At 37.5% G+C, this 23,308-nt stretch overlaps 3 protein-coding genes across 3 annotated transcripts; all 3 read left to right on the top strand.

The window, feature by feature from the left end:
• Positions 1 to 251: 251 nt before the first annotated feature.
• LOC308687586 (uncharacterized protein) lies at positions 252 to 4,476 on the top strand. Its single transcript, XM_081360216.1, has 6 exons — positions 252 to 394; positions 955 to 1,073; positions 1,223 to 1,333; positions 1,669 to 1,725; positions 1,813 to 1,953; positions 3,876 to 4,476. The coding sequence occupies exons 2-6, from the start codon at positions 987 to 989 to the stop codon at positions 3,981 to 3,983; spliced, it is 504 nt and encodes a 167-aa protein (XP_081216342.1). The 5' UTR covers positions 252 to 394; positions 955 to 986; the 3' UTR covers positions 3,984 to 4,476.
• Positions 4,477 to 4,786: 310 nt separating this feature from the next.
• vps37c (VPS37C subunit of ESCRT-I) lies at positions 4,787 to 14,741 on the top strand. The gene is made up of 5 exons (XM_081360210.1): positions 4,787 to 5,294; positions 5,693 to 5,801; positions 7,243 to 7,414; positions 11,472 to 11,554; positions 12,336 to 14,741. The coding sequence occupies exons 2-5, from the start codon at positions 5,709 to 5,711 to the stop codon at positions 12,960 to 12,962; spliced, it is 975 nt and encodes a 324-aa protein (XP_081216336.1). The 5' UTR covers positions 4,787 to 5,294; positions 5,693 to 5,708; the 3' UTR covers positions 12,963 to 14,741.
• Positions 14,742 to 16,051: 1,310 nt separating this feature from the next.
• Positions 16,052 to 22,718, top strand: cd5 (CD5 molecule). Its single transcript, XM_081360211.1, has 7 exons — positions 16,052 to 16,169; positions 16,758 to 16,809; positions 19,277 to 19,657; positions 20,058 to 20,177; positions 21,045 to 21,095; positions 21,173 to 21,235; positions 21,935 to 22,718. The coding sequence occupies exons 2-7, from the start codon at positions 16,758 to 16,760 to the stop codon at positions 22,015 to 22,017; spliced, it is 750 nt and encodes a 249-aa protein (XP_081216337.1). The 5' UTR covers positions 16,052 to 16,169; the 3' UTR covers positions 22,018 to 22,718.
• The last annotated feature ends 590 nt before the right edge of the window (positions 22,719 to 23,308 follow it).

Genomic DNA, 23,308 nt, shown 5'->3' with positions numbered 1-23,308 from the left:
CACAAACTCAGAGCGAGTGTTCCCGCACAGCAGAATTCCACATGAATGAGTGAGATAGGCTGACCTAAAAAGTCTGCAAGGATTCAGCTCGAGTCGATTCTTTGAGCTGTTTGTAGTGTGCTGGCAGGACCCTTTTCTTCTCCTGTTGAGCAATCTCGCCTATAAGTGCGCAATAATTCCCTATAAAAGATCTGCTCTTCTTTTTTTTTGTAGAATACAAAAAGAGTTCGACCCTCCCTTGCGTTTTTTTAAATGCAAGCATCGCAACGAAAGGGGGTCTGTCCAGCCCCCATCTCCCCATAGGAGCTTTTATTAAGTGTTTTCGAGCACTTCATAAACGGCTCTGTTCCTCTCCGTCACGAGCTTACTAGGATTCACAGAATCTACATTCGAGGTGAGTCGGTCGTACATTATTTCAATGGAAATTACATTTGATAAGACAGTTATCAATAACATCAAGCATACTAAAGCTACATATATAGTGTATTTTATGATGATGTCCGAAACTAAAAAAGTGCACTTGAAGTGTGCAATGGTTTACAGTGGTTATCATGCCTATTTGTGATTTTATGCTGTACAAATAAATAAATAAATAAATAAAAAGGAAGGAGCTGTTTTGGACATCTGGGCAGTTAAGCCCTCTGAAGGAAATGAATATAGTGCAGTGAAGTTTTTTTTTTTTTTTTACCCTAAACCGTCCTCTGCGGTGCTGTTGAGTAATCAGAATTGCATCAAGCTGTGCTGCTCTTCTCTCCAGCCATATTTTCTGTATTATATCCGCCCACTTCCTCTCCTCACAAAGATGTTTTTCTCCTACAACATCTGTATTCCCGCAAAACGTTCCTTTAATCCAGGGGGATCAGATCATGTTTGATACTGACTCTCTCACTATTATTTCAGACTGTAGGGAGCCATTATAATCGTTGAACTGTTTGAAATGTTCCTATTTTTCAGTACCCCGGTTGATTTTTAGCTGACTGTTGAAGATGTCAAGCACTCAAACGCAGTCTGCTGACTCGGATCCTCCCAAATTTCACCGTCTGTTCAAGTTTCATGACCCTGAAGTGGTGGCAGTAAGTGGATGTGGGCCAATTTTTGGTCATTAAGGAAGCCAGATAACGGGCTTGGGATCTTAGTCATCGTAACAGTTTTCTTTGAGATGTTTTTGTTGTTGAATATTTGTTTGAATTTTTTCTCTCACCATATGTTTTCCCCTCTCTAGGTTATGGTGATATTACTAGGTTTGTTTCAGCTCCTCCTGACTATGCCGACTTACAGCGCCAGCATTGATATGAAATATATGTTTGTGTGCCCCCTCTGTACAGGTTTTGTGGTATGTTTATTTTATAACTACGATACAGTTATGCTTTGAATGATTGCCATAGTCTTATGATTTGCCAAAACGAACAAACACAAAATATATCAAATGAGCATACACAAAATAAACATTTACACACACACGCACACGCACACACACACACACACACACACACACACACACACACACACACACACACACACACACACACACACACACACACACACACACACACATACATATATCATCAAGTCCCAGTGACCCTTTTCTTCTGACAGTTGCTTTAATGTGCAATGACAATCCAACCTTTTCTTTTAATTCTGATGTTGTTGTTGTTCTTCTCCAATTAGTCTGTGATTGCTGGATCCTTTGGAATGGCATCTGAAAGAACTCCTAGGAAAGCACTGGTAAATTCAAGTAACTAAAGCTTTTTTGGATGTGAATTATTCCGACATACACATTAATAAGCAATTATGTGGTTTTCTCTCTATAAGCTAAACATCTGTCTGATCTCTGGTATTGCTGGCCTGGTGGGGACACTGATTGGTCTTGTTCTGTATAGTTATGCTGCAAATACCTCTCTAGTCCTCCCTCCTTGCTCACATGATTATAGTTGTCCAGAAGAGGTTTTTCAAGTAAGTTCAAATTATTGATTAATTATGCCATTAGTACGGTGTACATTTTAGGACATCGTCAGACCTCAGTCATACAATGACAAGGCGTCATGCCTCAGACTAAAAGGCTTCAGTCACAGGACAAAACGGCATCGTGCCTCAGACTGAAAGGCTTCAGGTCTCAAGAAAAACTATGTCAGGTGTCAGGTCTGGTGCAATTAGACATCGGACAAAACGGACTCAGATTAAAAGTTATCAGACAAAAAGACATCAGCCGAAAAGTTATCAGACAAAAAGACATCAGACGAAACAGACTCAGATTAAAAGTTATCAGACAAAAAGACATCAGCCGAAAAGTTATCAGACAAAAAGACATCAGACGAAACGGACTCAGATTAAAAGTTATCAGACAAAAAGGCATCAGCCGAAACGGACTCAGAATAAAAGTTATCAGACAAAAAGACATCAGCCGAAAAGTTATCAGACAAAAAGACATCAGACGAAACGGACTCAGATTAAAAGTTATCAGACAAAAAGACATCAGCCGAAAAGTTATCAGACAAAAAGACATCAGACGAAACGGACTCAGGTGGAGTGTGACGTGTCGCGCTGCCCCGCCCCATATGACGTCATGCAGTTCATAACAAGCAAACTGGTGTGGAATGGTAGATGATGGCAGATGGAGGTAAGTCGCTCCTGATTTAATTTTAACGATAACTTTAACTTGTTACTACAGTTTGCCAACGTACAAGCTAACGTTAGCTAATTGCAATATTACAAACTTTTAAACGTGCACACAATACTCATGAAATGCATGTTCTCCTGTGTGTACAACTGAATTAGTTTAGCATTTAATTAAAAACGTTAAAATTAAATATATCAGGAGCGACTTACCTCCATCTGCCATCATCTACCGTTCCACACCAGTTTGCTTGTTATGAACCGCGTGACGTCATATGGGGCGGGGCAGCGCGACACGTCACATTCCACCTGAGTCCGTTTAGTCTGATGTCTTTTTGTCTGATAACTTTTCGGCTGATGTCTTTTTGTCTGATAACTTTTATTCTGAGTCCGTTTCGGCTGATGCCTTTTTGTCTGATAACTTTTATTCTGAGTCCGTTTCGGCTGATGCCTTTTTGTCTGATAACTTTTAATCTGAGTCCGTTTCGGCTGATGCCTTTTTGTCTGATAACTTTTATTCTGAGTCCGTTTCGGCTGATGCCTTTTTGTCTGATAACTTTTAATCTGAGTCCGTTTCGGCTGATGCCTTTTTGTCTGATAACTTTTATTCTGAGTCCGTTTCGGCTGATGCCTTTTTGTCTGATAACTTTTCGGCTGATGTCTTTTTGTCTGATAACTTTTAATCTGAGTCCGTTTCGGCTGATGCCTTTTTGTCTGATAACTTTTATTCTGAGTCCGTTTCGGCTGATGCCTTTTTGTCTGATAACTTTTAATCTGAGTCCGTTTTGGCTGATGCCTTTTTGTCTGATAACTTTTAATCTGAGTCCGTTTCGGCTGATGCCTTTTTGTCTGATAACTTTTAATCTGAGTCCGTTTTGTCCGATGTCTAATTGCACCAGACCTGACACCTGACATAGTTTTTCTTGAGACCTGAAGCCTTTCAGTCTGAGGCACAATGCCGTTTTGTCCTGTGACTGAAGCCTTTCAGTCTGAGGCATGACGCCTTGTCATTGTATGACTGAGGTCTGACGATGTCCTAAAATGTACACCGTACTATAGTCAGTTAAATAAAATTCCTATACCTAAATAAATAGCATAATACATATGTTCTGTGCTGTGACTCACATTATTTTATTCAGCATTAATGGAGAATGTATTTAGGCAAAAAATCACACATTGTCGAATACTGTTATGTTTTTGCTAAATATAAACTTCTCATTTTTACCATAAACTCATACAATTTTCTCTTTTTGTTTTGACAGAGTTTTTACAAAGCGATCTCTGGGCAGCTGTTGTTTTATGATATTGCAGCTTTGGTTCTTCATTGTTTCCTAACATTTTCTGCATTTAAAGGTCTACAAAAACACTGAGATCATGTTATACACTATATACTTATCTTTGTTCATTTTACATTTTTCTTAAAAATGTGAATTTACAATATTGTCATGTACAAAATACAGATTTGAACGTTTTTTTTTTTTTTTTTTTTAAAACTGGCGACAGTAGCTTGCTATACACTGTATTTAACCCACTACAGCTCAGAACGTAACTTTAATTGATTGGCTATAACACTTTTTAAGTAAAAATAATCGGTAATGATGGTGACAAACGGCAATGATGGTCTTTTGCTAATGAAACTCTGAAAACTCATAAAATCACAAAAAAAAATTAACAATGGATGTAACCAAAATGCAAAAATAAAGAAAAGAAAAAAAAAGTGCAGTTTTACATTGCCTGTATTACAAGCAATACAATTATTTTCTACTATGGGTGTCTCTTTATTGTTTCTATATGTAAATATGCAAAATAATTATTTTCTTGCTGCAATATTAAACTTTTATGTATATATATATATTACAAAAACAGTTGTCTGTGTGTTGAAATAGTGGTACCAACCCTACTGCCATGTCACATCACATTATGGAACATTCCCGTCACATCGGGGTTTCCCTTTCAGTCAGCAAGGACCACACCATGTAATGCCAAAGATAGGGGAGCATAATGGTATTTTCACGGGAACATGCGAATGCCCTTCAGTAGTATACATTATAAAACCTTTATATGGTTATTTAAGCCATACTCTAAAACTGTGTGCGATATTCCAGACAAGAAAGGTAAATTGTGTTTTAAGGTATTTTAAACGTATCTCACTTCCCTAGACAAAATCGACAATGGTCTCATCCAAAGATGGCCGCGATATCTGTCAATGAGAAGTGAAACTTTCCCTTAAGAATAGGAATATACACCGTGAATTAACATTTATTTGCACTGTTTTGCTCGAAATGACATCGATGCTGTTTTACCGGAGACATATTCTTGTGTCTTTCTGAGTTGTTATTTCGTCCGACGCCGTTTTGTATTCAATAACAGCCCGCCTTGCCCAACAACAGCTCTCTTTTTAGTGAGCTAGCCGTCCAGCTAACCGCGGGGAGATTCCAGTCTCCTGGAATAATTTTGCGAACATAATTCTACTCTGCTGCGCTAATTAACGCGTGACACCTTGTACCGATACTGCCTCGGGCGTGTTTCTCGCAGATAGCGTGTTTTAACGCTGAAGACGCTCGCGAGGTAGTTGTCAGTCTCAACGCTTCCGTCTACATCTTGACGTCACTCGCTTCCAATTAAGTTTGATGTTTTTCCATGAGCACCCTGCGGAGAGGACTTTGATTTGCTTGTACTTTGTAAGTATTGAGATATTCTTTAAGATATAACAAGCAGTTAGAGTTAATCTTGGTTTCAATAGCATAATTCTTCGCTATACTTTAAGTAGTCCACTGTTAATGCACTGTCTGAATGACAGATGACTGCCATTGGTGGTCCTCCAGATTACCTATCAGTCGTGGTTACACTTACCAAGTATTCACTGCTAGCATAGGTCAGCATAAAAGGATCGTTTAACCAAAAATTTAAATTCTGCCAACATTTATGCTACTCGTTGCTCCAAACCTGTATGACTCCTCTGTGGAACACAATATGAGATGTCAGTGCTATAGTATGATCATATATTATGAATATGATGAGCTGGAATGTAATAAGTGAATTATTAGTACAGCTTAGTAAACTTATTGTTGATTTTCAGCTGTCCTAGCAAATCGATGGAGAAGCTTCAAGACCTCAGCCAGTCCGAGTTGCAGAATTTGCTGGACAACTCGGAGCGGGTGGAGTCTATGGCACTGGAGTCTGATGAGGTAAGTTGATGATGGATTTTTGTTACAAGAATAGTTCACCCAAAAATGAAAGTTCTGTCATTTTTTACTCACCTTCGTGTTGTTCCAAACCCATATCATTTTCCTTCCTCTGTGGAACACAAAAGGAGATGTTAGTAAGGGTGTTCATGCTCCAAAAAAGCCCTAGTCCTTAAGACTCGTGCACCATATTTCAAGTTTTTTTGTTGTTGGAACAAGTAGTCCAACAGACTAAAGTCTTATCTACTAAAATTCTTCCTGGTCTGCCATACCACTCAAATCTAAAGTTTGCAGATTAATGTTTGTTTTTCTAATGTTGATCGATTAAAAGGCCTTGCATCTTTAACCTCAAACCTACTGTTACACATTAGTATGCATAATATTTGACTATACTTGAACATAAAAGATGTGTCAGAGCAGAATATTTTTTTGTGAATGATTGGTTTCTACTTCCATTATGAATGTGAGGTAAATGTTGTCTTTTCTCATCAGTATTTTCGATTTGCCTTCTAAAATGATTTGATAAAAAAAAAATTAAGATTAAGTACTGTCTGAGACTTTGAACAGTCTCAAATAAAACTTGAAGCTATTAAAGTAAATGATCAGTGCTGCATTTCCCAAAAGCATTGAAAGCCTAAGTAGATCGTAGAAATCACTGGAGCCAGTGGTCTCTACGTTGCGCTTACATCATAAAAATAATATTTTTCAAAGTTGTAAATAAAGATTTTTGGAGTATTTTTTACAAGAAAATATTATTTCATTTGTTAAATAGATAATTTTATACCCAAGTTGGGCATGCCATAATCTTTAAACATGGCAGAGAGGAGAACGTTTGCTACTGTGACTGCTATTCTTTATTCGTTTTAACCGCTACACCGCCTTGTCGTTAAAGTAGTGCATATTTACATTTATGAATAATCATCTGAAGAATACTGTATGTTTTATACACACCAAAAATAGCCTGTATTTGACCGAAATTCTAAAATAGTCAGCAAGCTGACTATCTAGATAGCATGGCAAATGTTTATATGGCTGCCAACGAATGGGACACCAAACATAATTTCGGTTTTAATAAGGTTTCCCCAATAAATAGGCAAGAATAAACCTGGTGTCCTGTTCATGATTCCTGTTCTTTCCGGCAACAAAGCACTTGAACACGACAAGCTTGTAATCACAGCTTCAAAAGTGGGAAGTAGGAAATTTCAAATAGCACGTGAAGGCAGCGTAAAAAAATCACATTGAATTGTTCCATATCCGCTTTTATATTCTTTCACTTTTCATATCATCTCGGTTATCTCATCATTACTCAATAAAGAAATGACCACTTGTCTCGTAAACGTCCCAGTCTTGACAGTCCTGCTGAAGATATATTGTCCTTGTGGACTTCAAAATGCCTGCAGCATTGTAGTTTTTGTCATGTGTCACTATCTTTCTTCTCTTTCAGATTCAGAACATTCAGCTGGAGAGGGAAATGGCTCTGGCTGCCAACCGCAGTCTGGCCGAACAAAACCTGGACATGAAGCCCCGTCTCGAAAAAGAGAGAGGGCGACTGGTGGAGAAATACACTGAACTGGAGGAAGTGAGGGAGAAATACAAACAGCACTGTGTCCTGAGAGGTAAGAGAAAAGAGGGATTGATTTGGGTTGCGAAAGTAAAGAGACTAGGAATGAATGCGGGGTAAATTGATGTAAAATGAAGGGGGTGAGAAATTGAATGTTTTTAGAGCAGGTTTTCTGAAACCAAGAAGGAGAAGCGAGTAGTTTTGCACTGAGCCGAAATTACTCATGTTGGTAATGTGGATTTGCATTTTCCTAATTAAAACAGGAACCATTTGGGATTATCATGGGAAATAAATAAATTGAATATATTATAAACTGCATAGCCTTTTTTTAAAATAAAGATACAATTACCAAATCAACCAACATTTTCAGATTTATTTTTTATATAGTAACATTAATTTTATTCGCAAGACTTGAGTTTTTATCATGTTTTCATAAATTACTTAATTTTCAATCGTTTTTCTTTCCTTCTGTTTTTGTTGCACAAGTTTTTGTTCAGCTGTAACTAAAAAGTGTATATCTTAAAGTCTTAATGTTCTGTCATTGGCAAGTTTTTAAATTAAAATTAAAACATCAAACGAAATTTAGTTAAATCGTTCTGAACAAAAACACTTATTTGAAATAACTATTTACCTGTAAAGGGCCGTACACACCGGGACGAATATCGGCGTGCGTTATTCGCCAGCGTTTTTCAACGCGTTTTTTGTGTTCACACCCAAGCGATTTTCGCTGACGATGAGCCGAGTGAACATGTATACTTAATACCACTCCATAACAGTTCTCTTTTATCAAGATTTTTGTAGTCGCTGTCGCGTTTGTCATAGTTCTTTATGTTCCGACACCAACGAGACCAGCAGCTCTACATTCATCTTGCCTTGCATCTTCCTGGTCTTATTTCTTCCCGGCAGTGTTTAGACGCTACTCGGCGTATATCTTCTTCGCCGTTACGTATGTGTGCTAGGCAAGACCGTTTTGTGTTTGAGCGCCCCCAAGTTGTGTTTTACTGTAACTTCAGAAGCTACAGACACGTGAGCAAAAGCGCCAATCTCATTGGTCGGATAGTTTTTGACGCGGCGCGTCAAACCAAAAAAACGAACCCGAGGCATTTTTTTTAAAATGACGCTTTTACGCGTGGCGTTTTTCGCGTAGGTGTGCACACTCACATTTCCGCCCTTTGTTTAGTCACGAGGCGTTAAACGTTGGCGAATATCGCGCGCGAAATTCGTCCCGGTGTGTACAGGCCTTAACAACGTTATTTTATCATTCTATTTAATATTTTAGTTTGGCAGTCAACTAATCATGAATTTAAATACTACGGCCTATGCGAATGAGTTGTTGTCCAACGGGAGTGAAATGCCCTTGCTCAGCTGTTAAGTTATCATAGGTAAGTCGAAAGCATTAGCTTTTGGATCTCAGGAGTTTTTCTGAGGATATGTCGCCAAACGTTAAAGTATTAAGAAAATTAATGGCAGGTAATATCGTTGTGTGTTTTTTGAAACCAGCGAAAATTGCAGGTTAGTGTAGAACTGCTACTATTCAGAAAAAAATTTAGACCTGTATCTTTTTAAATAATTAAACACCATGTTGTCAAAGTTAGTATTATGGCACTTGCGTGTGTCATTATATTATTGACATTTTCCCCAAATCAAGCTCAATTTGAGTTACGAGGTTTTTCAACAATGAATATCTGAGATATGTGTTTTGTCAGTGATTAAAGGGTTAGTTCACCCAAAAATGAAAATTCTGTCAGTAATTACTCACCCTCATGTTGTTCCAACCCCCTAAGACTTTCGTTCATCTTCGGAACACAAATTAAGATATTTTTGATTAAATCTGAGAGCTGGATCACTGCTCCATAGGCTTCTATGGGATCGAAACTTGCCAGCCCAGAAAGTGAGTAAAGACAAAGTTTAAAATAGTCCAAGTGACTACAGTGGCTCAACCATAAGTTTATGAAGCGACGAGAATACTTTTTGTCTGTAAAAAACAAACTTTATTCAACTATTTATTTTCTTCTGTGTGTGCCTCTGAAGCCCCTTTCACACAGAGATTCCGGAAAATACACGGATAAAGTGACCCGGGATTTGACCCGGGTTCGTTTGATTTTGGTTCATTCACACTGCTAGTGATTTTCCGGAATCAGAGAGTGTGTTCACACACAACCGTAAAAATCCCGTAAAGACACGTGACATCGATGTGACTTGTAATGTCTCAGCAGCGTCTTAAGTTTGCTTATGAGCTGCGATTTCTCTCTTGTGCGAAACTTCGCTTGTGCATTTTTTTCTCTGATTCGATCATAAACTTGCGCATTATTTACCGCTTCACAGCTGGCGAACGATCCCGGCTTCAGCGTCATCAGTGACACGGCATTATTACGGCTTTTGTTCACACAGCGCGTGTTCTGGGACTGAACACAGCAATGTTAAGGTCCCCAACCCGGCATTGATTCCGGCATCATTCCCGGGTCATGTTTGCGTTCACACAGAAGGCGTTCCGGCAAGTTCCCGTCAATTTGCCGGAATCATCGCGCTGTGTGAAAGAGGCTTGGGTGAGTTCACGTAGTGAAACAGCGCAGCGCTTCTGTGTTGTACGTCAGCACGTAGGCTCACTATTGGCCGACGCCGGTCGTGTGTGATGCGTGTAAGGGTACAACCCAGAAGCGCTGCTAAACTTTGTCTTTACTCACTTTCTGGGCCGGCAAGTTTCGATCCCATAGAAGCCTATGGAGGAGTGAGACCGCTCTCAGATTTCATCAAAAATATCTTAATGTGTGTTCTGAAGATGAACGAAAGTCTTACGGGGTTGGAACTGAGTAATTACTGACAGAATTTTTCATTTTTGGGTGAACTAAACCTTTAACGGCCGCATCCGAGGCAGTAAGTTCAGCCAACTTAAGTTTTGTAAGTTTTCCAAAGTAAGTTTTAACCAACTTACAGGTTACAAAGTTTGTTGTAACAATGTGAGCGCTTATTTCATACATTTGGCCAAAATCGTGTGTGAAAGTATGTTGTGCTATGCACAGGCTGTATTGTTTATGATTAGAGGACAAACACCAGACGGACACTCTTATCAGCTCCTAAAATACATAAAACATTAGCCTTTACAAACATCGTGTTTTTTGAATATGGAAAACGCAGTATTTATTCAAAGAACCAGTTTTTTATTTACCCTTGCCCTTCAAACAAGCAGAGACGGTCCAAAATGTGTGCAGCACTTCATTCACTAATGAGCCGGGTGGAGCTGCGTGGTTTAGTCACAAGCTCTTAGTATAAAGCTATTTAGTATAAAGCTCTATTCAAGTTCTGGTATAAAGTAAGTAAGATGATGTTATTAACTGCATTTTTTCCTAATCAAACCATTTTCGGAAATGTAATGTTACAGAAGGAATTTTTGAACAGAAACGTTAAAATACTGATTCTGCTCTGAGTGAACCGATTGATTTTTTTTTTTTAGTTTTTAAGCCCTGATGGAAACTAATTTGCTTATTCTAAAAGGGAAAGCTTAGGCATTGTGAAAAATAGGACGAGTTCATCTGAATGAACTTTTGAAAGATTCCATTATTAATTCCATTATTAGCACTGCTTATTAGCTCAGTGATTAAGTGAAATTCAAATTAAAGTGTTCTTTCGACTTTTGTTCATACTTTAGTTAAAGTGCACTGGCAGTTTTCACTGTAGTTTTGGGAACCCTGGAACCCTGATCTTTTGAACAGACACAGGAATTCTTACTGCGTTTCTAAAAAGAGCCTTTTGTTCAGCCAGAAAATCTTGTATATCTTGTGCATACATACGCCTGTCATTTAGTGCTGTGTTCTAAGAGCTTGTTTTGTTCAGGCACTCATTCTCCTCCCCCTTTTTTGCATCTGTGACATTACATCACACAGTTGCTATGTGTGGGGCTGGCCTGTTTCTTCTCTCTAGTCTCATTCTTCTTTCTTTCTCTCAGTTCATTCAATACTGCTTTTTCCTTTGTTTAAAATTGCACATTTCTAGCCAACTGATTTGTTTGCATAAGCATTCTCATTTTTCAGTTTCTTACTCTGTTACAAGCCAGCCTATTTATGTATCAGTTCTCTCTCACTTCTGTTTCTCTCTCTCTCTGTCCCACTTTGCAGACAGTATCATGGGGCAGGTGTCCCCGGAGGGGCTGTTGTCTCGTCTGCAGACAGAGGGCGCCAACACAGAGGCAGAATCAGAGGTTGGTCACCATCTTTTTTTTTTATCAACTTGTATTTTCTTTTGTCATTTTGATGTTTGCGTTTTCACTGCTGGTGAAACTGTCAGGGTTAAAAAATTGTGGATAAATTATATTTAAATAGATTAAGTCTGGAAACCTTGATGCACTCATATAGTGTACTTTCATATACACTAACCATTCAAAAGTTTGGAAACACCAGTTTTTTTTTCTTTCGTTTTTTCTGTTTACCAGTGTAGCATTTAATTTAATCAAGGTATAACCAAAATAGTAATATTGTAAATTATTATAACTAAAATGAATTAGAATATAATATATTATAACAAAAAAAGTGTTGATATTAAAATATTTTAAAATTAAATAAAATGTCATGTCATTCATGCTCCCAGTTGCATAAACATTGCCAATATGTTAAGACTGTGTCTTAAGTACTAGTATGACCAGCTAGTGGTTATTCAAGATGCAATCAGTCTTACTTTTTAAGTTTCAAATTAGACCATTAGTCTACAGTCTAAGAAAATCTTTTTATGCAATCCTTAACATTATATCCTTAATATGTTTAATGTAAATAGCATTTCATAATTCATCTAAGGTGAATTAAAGTTGCAATTTCTTTCAAAAATATAAAGTCTTAGTGTTTCCAAACTTTTGTATGTAATGTATATTTGTATTTGAAGTTGTATGAACTACCGACTTCCTGAGCATTACATAATGTCGTAAAATTGAGATATTGTGTTACCAACCCCACGGTTTGAGGATTTGAAAATCACTCAATCTCTTTCAGGTTCTAGCAGATGAGTTTCTGGAAGGTTCGATATCACTGGACTCCTTCCTCGAACGCTTCCTTTCCCTCCGCTCTCTCGCTCACACGAGACGAGTGCGCATTGAAAAGCTGCAAGAAATTCTCTGCCAAAAAAGCAAAGGGATAGGAGATGCTACAATGACATCACAACCCTGTGCCAATCAGGATGCTGGATCATCATCGGCGTGGCAACCACAGCAGCCTCAGCAGCAGCAGAGCTCCAAAATCAATGCACCCTCCAATGCCTCCAGTTCTGCCCTCCCCTACTCCCCCTACCCCGTTGCTCCCCCCTCAGCCTCCACAGCGGGCACCACTAACCCTAGCACAGCGTTTCAGCCCTACCCCAGCCAGGGTGCTCCTTTCCCGCCATCGACAGGCTACTCTGCTCCCAGGCCTGCATTTGGTCCTCCCGCTTGCCCATACCCCACCCAAACCCCATTTCCTGCCCCACCGTTTGGGCAGTTTGGTCCCACGCCCGCCGCTTACCCCACTCCGTACCCGTATGGAGGGTACAGCTACCCCACAGGCCCCATTGGGCCATCAACCCAATCACCCACAGCTAGACCGCTTTACAGGCCAGGTTTTGGGGTACCACAGCCATACTCCTGAGCCACTCTGTGTGTGTCTGTCTTTCTCTTTTTCTCATCATTCTCCCTCTCGTCTCTTTCCCTCCTTTCTCCTCCTGCTCTGCCTTTTCTCTACCCTCAGATTTGTGGTTTGAGTACCCATGTCACATCCTCTTCCTGTCTGAGGCTTATAAAGACACTTGAGATTGAGCGTGTGCTTGTTTCCCCCAAGAAACTTCAGTCAGAGACTCTTAAACGGCTCAGTTTCTGTCCATTTTGAAGCATGTTTTCAAATCGGTTTGCAAAAATCTCTGAAATATTGATTATGTTCAATGACGAGATGCTTGTTTTTGTCTTCTGACGGCATTGTGTTGCAGCTCAGCCTAATTTGGCTGTTCTTTCCAAGCATTTTGTCAACATTCCACTGAGAAAAACACGCCACACTACATGGAAGCGTTACTTTAGCCGTAGTCTTATTCTCTTGTCTATATCAATACTTGTTGACAGCGTCAATCCAGAAAGCACAGCACCATTTTACATTCTATCACAGGTGAAAACTCCTTAATAAAGCCGAGCTTATTCTTTATCATGAATAAATTGACAACTTCCACGTGTACTGGTTTGAAATCCACATCAATGGGTGCAATGCGCCCTGTTACGAGTGCTTAGTGTACTAATGCAGCAATCAATCACTCCCAACCCTCTCGATACCTCTTTTGCTCCCTCTTTTTTCTTTTACACCCTTACACTCCATTTATTTGAAATACCGCTCGACACTGATCGGAAGGAATCGTCTCTAGTGAGGACAGTGTACTCAACAAATTACACTAATATTAAAGGGAAAGCGGAGAACAAGTGATATTAATATAGACATATCTATCTGCTATAGCACAGGATTTGGTGGGGCAGGTGAAGCATATCATAGCACAGAGCATATGCAAAGAAAATAGGCGCTACATAACATGCTTACGTTAGTAAATATAGCATTCAGCACCTACCGTTAAGGTAAAGAAAACCTTTTGTGGTGAAACTATGCAGACGGATGCGAGACTGCATATATTACAGTTTAAATTTACACACATTTGAGGCATTTGATGGCCTTGCACACACAGTCAGCCACCCTGTCTGTTTCAGAGAGGCATATTGCCATCAGAATCACAACGTGGTTCGGACTGGATTCGAATCGAGAGCGTTTCCTCTAATTTTGTGGTTTGATTTGAGCCCATCTTCAGATTCTTCCTCATAAACACCCCACTAGCCTCCAAATACAAAAGTGTAGGCCTACCCAACAAAACGGCATTATGAGGTGTTGTTTAGTTCTGTAAAAGCCCCACCTAACAGGTCCTTGTTGCTCACCTGGAGGACCGTGTGAATCAACACTAACACTCCACACTTACAGCCCCGAACTCTTTGACAACAGATGCTGGGAGCGGGGCCTTCGAACTGTCCACTTTAGAATAGGTGTGCGGGGTCACTCTTTATTTTTGTACTTTAAAGCAATTCAAAACCAGAGGCATCCTCAATCAAGCCTCGGGTGGCTTTATCTAATTCATGAACTCAGTAATTAAGACTCAGGTTTGTAGCAAAACCCCCCACGTTTAGGTTCCCTCCCCAGTACCTAGAGCGAGGGAGAGGGGTGATACGACACGAGGATGAGAGGGGAAAAAAATGGGATGAAAATTTTATTAGCACATTGATTTGCAGCATCAGAGGAAAGAGATTCTATTGCATTGGTTGTAATGACTGTAGCCTGTTAAAAGTGTATTTTTATTTTTATTGTCCTTTTTTCGGGTGTGAATATTAAACTCTGAAGTTGATCTGATTTCTGCGTTGATTGGAATTTCTGACTTTTCGTTGTTATTATAGTTATAAAAGTACAAAAGTTTGGGGAAAAGAAATGATCGCTTTCATTCAGTGAGGATGAATTAAAATTATTAAAAGGTAAAGCCATTTATAATGTTACAAAAGATTTATATGAAAGATAAATGCTAATTTTTGAAATTTCTATTCTTCAAAGAATCCTGAATTTTTTTTCTACAGAAATATTAAGCAGCACAACCATTTTCAACATTGATAATAACAAGAAATGTTTCTTGAGCACCAATTCATTATATTAGAATGATTTCTGAAGCATCATGTGACACTGAGGACAGGAAAATTCAGTAGGCCTACATTTTAAAATAAATTAGAAAACAGAAAAATGTCAGAATATTACAGTTTTGATTGTATTTTTGATCAAATAAATGCAGCCTTGATGAACATAAGACACTACCTTAAACCTTACCGACCCCAAACTTATGAACAGACTTTTTCTTTTCTTTTGAGGATCACACAAAGCCATTGTTTTCAGAAATTTAAAAGACGAGAAATGGGAGCTCATTGACTCACTTTTGCAGGCTGTTTAAATTCCGTTCATATTGAATCTAAGACGAGAGTTTCAAGAGGGTGTTGGGGGAATTTTTTTGCACAGGTACAAAGACCAGTCTTTACGGGCCTCTCTCCGACTGTACGATATGGTAAACCAACCCCGGCGACACCTGAGAAAGATCGAGAGAGTTGAGGGAGGGAGAGAGGCGTCTGGGAAAGATTGTGAATGAAAAGAAGATATGAGTAACAGTAAAATGAAAGGATACATGTGGATATCGGTGGTTTTATAGCCTGACTGACTTGCCACGGCGCTCGCAGTTGATTCCTACAAGCACGATTAATCATCTGTGCGAAACTGGCTTGAACGTTTTCAGTGTGCCGTACACCGCAAGAGACTGAATGCAAAAACGAAAGATTTTCAGTTTTGAATATGCAGATTTTTTTTGGCTGCTTTGTTTACTCCACCAACCATGTCATTTTTAGATGAAAAATGTTCAACATTTGTAAAACTTTTGTTTTTTGTTAAATATGTATTTTTAAAATGTGTTAGAAATTGTAATTTTAACTTTTTTAACATTTAATATCAAGTTAGACAATATCACACTACTTATTACATTTTCTCCTCCCACTTACCCATACTTGCCCTTTTTTCATTCTTTTCTTCATTTTTTTTTTGGTTGCCGCTCTCTTTGAAGTGAGGAAGCAGTGCACTGTGCAATCAAACATACTTGAGAATAAAAGACACGCTCTATATGGAGGGAGAGAGAGAGAGAGAGAGGATGAGGGCGGGGAATGAAGTAGTTCCACACCTCTGCTTATTTCCTTTCACTTAATATTTCTTGTCACTTGCTGCACACATTTGTTCTTGTCAGTCACAGGCAAGGTAAGATCTGATAATATATTGTTAAAAAGCTGGTTAGAAGTCGTGGTGTTTCATAGATGTTTGATGCTCTTTGATGAAGAAAACCTTCAAAACACTGTTGAAGCAGAGATGTGAAGACAGTTGTCAATTAAAAACAATAGCCGTACTGTAACATATCTAAAATAACATCATAAACAATCTCATTTAAAAGTGAGTCCGGTTTGTGTCAACAAATTGCCATGACAGTGTCATTGTAGTGAATGATAGGTTTATTGTGGCTGAAGTCACGGTACGATTTGAAATCTTTGTTGCGTAGGCTACTGATTAAAACTCAGGCTAAACATTTAAACATAGTCATGGTTGCTTATTATTTAGCTTTATCTGAACCGGACCCCTAAAAAGAATGAGAAAAATTAAACATAATTGGGCCGAGGCTCAATTCAATCTAACAAAAAGCACTGGTTTCTTGTGTACCAAAGGTCATTCATTTGACCTCTGGGCCTGTTATAAGTTTGAGTGCATATGAGTGTATTTTGTCTAGTTACTTTACTTTGTTTAGTCAAATGAAGTTAAGTTAAGCTCTAAATGTTTGACACAACCTTCTGCCAGATGGAAAACTCTCTGCTGATGACTCTTGCGGCGCTCCTGCTCCTCGGTGTTCGTAAGTAAATTGATTATTCCTAAATATACTTCATTGTTGTGCTCTTAAATGATGCATGTTACATGATCTGCTCTGCAGAAAATATGTGCAGTCATTTGGAGATGTTGATGTTTTATCCGTCTGTTTAATATTTGAATATATGGATTTAATATATCAGCAAGACAAAACGGACCAAGGGACACTTAGTATTGCAATGACTAGAATAGTCAGATGCTTTCGGTCACAACATTGTGCATTATATAGAAAAACGTTTATAATGCAAAACAGTATGTTAACATTAGGGCCTGCAAGAATGCATTACAAAATTAGTGCAAGTGTCAATGGTGTCCTCCTGATAAAATACATAATTTCTTGTAGTGTTTTTTTCTATTATTCTTTCAAATTCTTACTCTTAATTACATATTTACTGGAAATTGCTGTCAACACGAATATTTTAACATTTTTGCAAGTTATCTAATATAGGGTAACTGGTATATGGGTCATCCTCGCAAAAACTCTTACATGTTTTTTTTATTATTCCTGATTTTTTTTTTCTTTCTGGACACTGCATACTTCATTCTTGTTTATTGCATAGTAGACCGTGTTACTATTTGTCATGTGCATGTCCAGTGGTAATGCTTTTTTAGAAGTTATCCACTTTTTTTTTTTTACAAAAATTGGCTTTGCCATCAAAATTCCTAAATATATGGAGCAATTACTTTGCCTACTGTTAAAGAGGTAAATCCCACTAAATAACATTTTTCAGCCCATTGTATGCTAAATAAATCATATCTTGTTAAAGTGCAATACACAATAGTTGACCATTTAGTTTAGGAACATAAGAAGACATAAACAAAACCGTCGGAAAAACATTTCAAAAGAACAGATGTTGTGCTTAAAGATGTTGTGAACCATTTATCATATTTAACGCCAGCACTAATAAATGAGCTTTTGATATATTTTTGTTTTCAATAAAAAATAAATGTACTTTTTTTTAGCAACAAGGACACTAAATTATGAATCAGTGAAAAGTGAAAATCATCTTTTTTTAAATTGTATGTAGTCAAAATATGTTTCTGTGAATACATAAATGTGGGTGAGTACATTAGATTTCCTATATAATTCTAAAAATGTATTGACGTTAAAACATATGTTTTAATGTCAATGCATTTTAAAATCAAAATCAGTAATATATTTTATTCATTTTACATTTTACCAGTCATTTTATGGTTACATTTTATGTTTTTATACAAATATAAATACAAAAAATCAACAATATATATATATATATATATATATATATATATATATATATATATATATATATATATAATTTTGGTGATTTTGGGTAATCCAAATTGTAGATCCGTTAAGCACCTGATTGTGAATAGCCATCTATGTTTGCAGAGTGCAATAAGGATCAAGCAATCATGCAGTCAAATGTGCAAAGTGTGTGAATGCCTTCGAGCACAGTGCAAAAAGTGCAAAAGCGCAATGAGTGCAAATGATCCAGCTATCTGCTCTCTGACCTCAGTAACAAGCCGTTTTTATGCTTGAATAATGCAGAGCATGTCACATTTTTACATACAAAATGTCAAATAAAGTTCTAGAGCTCAAATTCAAGTGAGATGATATTCCGAGTGGCGAGTTGGGGAATATTGGTAGCACACTGTATTAAAAATATAATATCACAACTAAAACGACGTCTTGCAATGTGATAAAATAAGAGCACAGAGCAGCATATCAACTGCAATCAAAATGATGTACATATACTGTCAAACCAAAAAATTATTCAGACACCAGATATCATTTTTACCAGCGGGTGCAGGACACTATAGTTCATTTATGTAAGTGAGGATAGCAAAGTAAAGTAAACTGTGTCCTATTATATCCAAATTATCTTCATACAGTGGACTACCAGAAAAATGTATTTAAAAAAAAAAAGGTGGGACCAAAAATAATTCAGACACTTTGACCTGACCATGTTTTGCTGAATTGCTTTAATTGCGAATGCGACCTTTTTACACCACAGGCTGAACAAAATGAAGCATTGCTTGGTAATTGGTTGACCTAAATAGGTATTATCTAATTGTGTAGTTAAATTTAACAGCTGACAGCTATTCAACCTAATTCATTTGAGACAGTCTAACAGAACGATGGCCAAAACCAGTGAAATATCAACTGATTTGATAACTCAGAGTTCTTGTCATATGTTATTACCATGTATAAACTGTGATAATGTGAGAAATGTTGAAGGTGTCTGAATAAATTTTGGGTTGACTGTATATAATGTGAATTCTCTGCAGCAGTATTTTAATTACCTAACGTTCTTTAATTTGCATTTAACACTTAAAATGTTTAAAATGATTGGAATTTATTTATTTTCCAAACTACACATTTTATGTGGAGAAGGACAATTCTGGTATTGCAACATTTTCAACATATTCCAACATTGTCATGAAAGTAATTGTGTGTTTTCCCTTTACAGGAGAAGGAACATCACAGTTTGTAACCCCAAACACAACCTCCTCAACCCCAAATGTCTCAACCCCCGGTACTACAATACCCACTGCGACCCCATGTCCGAAACCCAACCACATCACTCACAATGTTCTGGCCCGGCTGAGGGTAACATGGAAGAAGAGTCCGTGCGAGGGTCGGCTGTATCTGTATTTCCCTAATCAGAGTACAGCCCCTTTGTGCTTTAGCAGCCACATATCAGACAGCTGGTGGAGTGAACTCTGTAAGGACATGAGATGTGGAGACTTCAAGAGCTTTAAGCCCACAAAGAAGGCTAATGGTCGTATGCTCACAAGCAACATGTCGTTAATCAATGAAGACTGCACAGGCCTGCAAATCACTTGCGAAGGTACACTGTAAAAAATGATATGATCAATAAGTTATGACAACACGTGTTTTTACATTGCCTTAACTTATCAAAATAAGTTAAGACATTTGAAACTTTTTTAAAAGGTACATTTAAAAAAAAAAATGTTTTAAGTCAGTTTAATGTAATTTAAGTTGAAATGACTAAAACAGCCAAGTTGGTTGTACTTAAAAAAAAAAAATTAAGCAAGAAACTTTTTTTTTGCAGTGTATGTGTGTGTGTTCTTTTTCTTTTCCAGAGAAGAGTTTTGCTTCATACATTCTGTAACTCTGTGTGTTGGAATGTTTTTTTTTTCTTATCAGGTTTCATCGACAAAATAATTGTTAACGCTATATGCTGTTCATTTTGAATAACGCATCGTTTTCTTCCCACATTTTCTCAGATACTCTAGGAAGTGAGTTGGCTGCCTATAAAGCAGTAACTGGCATATTACTTTTCTTGATGTTGGGAGTCATTCTGTTTCAGTACGGTCAGCCCACATACAAAGCCATCCGCAAAAGATGTGAGTGTGAAGCCAACGAGCGTGTCTTTAATCTCACGTTATCTATAAGAAATGTAAATGTTTATATATGCAGGCGCATAGCACCATTCAAAATGTCTCTGTGTTTGCTTACAGTCCAAAAAACTAAGGTTTCATTGAAAATCTGGGTAACACTTTACAGTAACGTTCCATTTGGTAACATTAGTTAACTACATTAGTTAACATGAACTAACACTGAAAATAAAGCATTTATTTACCTTAGTTAATGTTAATTTTAACATTTACCAACACATAAATAAAATCATTTAATGGTCCTTAGCTTACATTAACTAACATTAACAAAGATTTATAAATACTTTAACAAATGTGGGCTATTCTTCGATAGTTAATGCATTTACTTATGTTAACTAATGCAACCTTTTTGCAAAGTGTTACAAAAATCAGAAACCACATTTTTTTTTTTAAAACAAGGAAACGTGATATTATAATATTTCAGATTCTGCAGTATTTATAGGTCGCTAATCAAATCTAAGGAAATTTGAGAGACTGATCATGTGAACTTTATCCAGACAGTCAGATGTTCTTCTTCCATTAAAGCACAAGAACTTTTGTTTGTAGAATTAATGCATTGGAGTTTATGCAGCTCGAGTGAATGAAGTCTTTCACTCAAATTGATTTGCTTAGAATATAATTTGTAATAGCATTTTCATTATGCTTTTAGGCATTTGAATCCCACTTTATGTAATGCAAAACTGACTAATATCGATGTGGCTCTATACTTAAAAAAAATACTGTTTGACTGACAATTTCCTTTTGTTTTGCCACTGAATCTTTTTAAAATCCAAAGTGATTTGTCTGATTTGACTATTTTTACCTGGTTTGATGCAGTTTCACAAAAACGGGAGACTCGCTGGGTTGGCCCGACTCAGAGTCAGAGTGGTGAGTCATCTCAAACATTAACACATTCATGACTGGGTAGTGAGAAAACATTCAGCATTTTCTCTTTCTTCTTTAAGTGTCCTATCACAGAGGTCAAGGTCCCCCAAACAACAACACACTCAAGAGACAATCCTTTCCTGGTGAGTGTCTCTCTCTCTCTCTCTCTCTCTCTCTCTCTCTCTCTCTCTCCCTCTCTCTCTCTCTCTCTCTCTTCCATTTTACCATTCTGAACTCTATTAATCTCTCACTCGCATTGATGTTCATTTACTTAATTACATAATGATGAATTGAGTATTATGATGTATTGGGATTTTCACTCAGATTGCTTTCATTCAAATCACGTGTGTGCTTTTTTTGGTTGTGAGATTGGATATGTTAGGTTAAACTATTATATAACATAACATTTATTTTAAGTATCTAAATCATTGTCTATCATCATATTTGACCTTCTCGACAACAATTAAAATCATAATCTATAGATCTTTTTTGGGAAAAAAAATCAATTAGTAAAAAACAACATTTTGTCCCAAATGACCGTATGACTTAATTTATAATAAATTACCCATTTTTTTACATTTTTAATTTTCAATAATAATTTTTTTTTTTAAAGTTACCAAATTACCAAGTTTTTGCTAATGTTGCAAAATTTTGGTAACAAAAAAAAATTGGAAACCATATAAAATGAGCAGCTCATACAATGTTTAGTTGAATATGTGGTTCAACCTCCTGAGGTTGATGATTACTGACCATCCTATGAAAAAAAAATTCTTAAAAGTTTCAGACCATGCACACACAGGTGACAATTTTTCTTTTCTTTTTTTTTTTTCCTGTGCTGTCAGGTTTGGAGAGGCTGACGGTAAGCACGAGCAGAGAGCCCTCGTCCAACCGAAACAGTGACTATGACTCGTACGGCTTCAACTGAAGGCCTGTGCTCGCAGAAGTCCCAAGACCCTGAGAAGACCTCTCTCGTCAGTCTCATCTAGAATCAGCAGTCTTGTGTTGTGGGGATTTGGTTGGTTTGAGCTGTCCTAGTCGAGCAAGGTGTAAATATGTTTGAGAAGTTCAGCTGAGAAATCCATCTAGGATAGAATTTAAAAACTAAATAAATTAGTCTCAACGTAACTAGCAAAGTGCTTACTTTGTATTGCATAGCAGGCTTCTTTTTATTATTATTTTTTGTAATTACTAGATTTTGCTGTATAATGCTTTCTAAATAGCCCTCATGTCCTGAAAGACATTGGCTTTTTTTTTTTTTTTTTAAACAAGTGATTGATTTTTTGTTGTTGTTGTTGAGTTGGAGTATGAATAATTTTAAATAAACTAAAAAGAAAATAATTTAGATATTTCGTGGCTTTTGACTTGGGTGCAGAATCAGAATGAAATTGGATATGCTGTAAACAAGTTGAACACTACACGATAAACATTCTAGGATGGTTTAGTTTGAGCTTTGATGAGAAATGTCTTCATCTGAGGTGACATGGATGTGATGTAAAGGTTGGAAGAGGGAATGTGCTGTTAATGCACAATTTTGCAGCAATGTGGTTTCCTGTCGTAATTCTATTGACTTCCTGTTTGTGTTATTTCTGTCGCTCATGCTCTAAATATACTGTACTCATTCTTTTCACTTGGTTTCTTTGTCTTTCTTTCTTTTTGCCATTTCCTTCTTTTTTCCTTTAATATTTTCCCCTCTCTCTTTCTCTCCCTCTCTCTCTGACCCAGCTGACTTTTTTTTAATACTGCACTCATAGAGGATTTAAAATCACAACAGCTTAAAATCTTATGCCTTGCCTGCCTGATAATAACTAAGTGAGACTCTCTTTCTAAGTGCGCCAGTGAGAGAGAAAGTTAAAAAGCTTGGAGGGTTTTCGCCTGAACCTTTCCCCATCTCCCAGTGTGTGTTTACATGCATTCACAGCATTTCAGGATGGTTGTTTCAGTTCTGTTCATTATTTTTTGATTGCTTATAGTGGCTACCGCTTTGCAGACAATTTAGTCTCTCTTCATTGTGAGAACAAATACACAGCAGAGGGAACGCAACAGCAGGTTTGGTGGGAGAGAGTGTGTTGTGTGTTGTGTGTGTGTGTGTGTGTGTGTGTGTGTGTGTGTGTGTGTGTGTGTGTGTGTGTGTGTGTGTGTGTGTGTGTGTGTGTGTGTGTGTGTGTGTGTGTGTGTGTGTGGGTGGATAAGTGTCGTCTCCTAGTCATCCTCAGGTC

The sequence above is a fragment of the Scardinius erythrophthalmus genome (assembly GCF_964197995.2).
Source record: "Scardinius erythrophthalmus genome assembly, chromosome: 3".
Classification (NCBI taxonomy): Eukaryota; Metazoa; Chordata; class Actinopteri; order Cypriniformes; family Leuciscidae; genus Scardinius; species Scardinius erythrophthalmus.
This window is presented reverse-complemented; position numbering and strand designations above follow the sequence as displayed.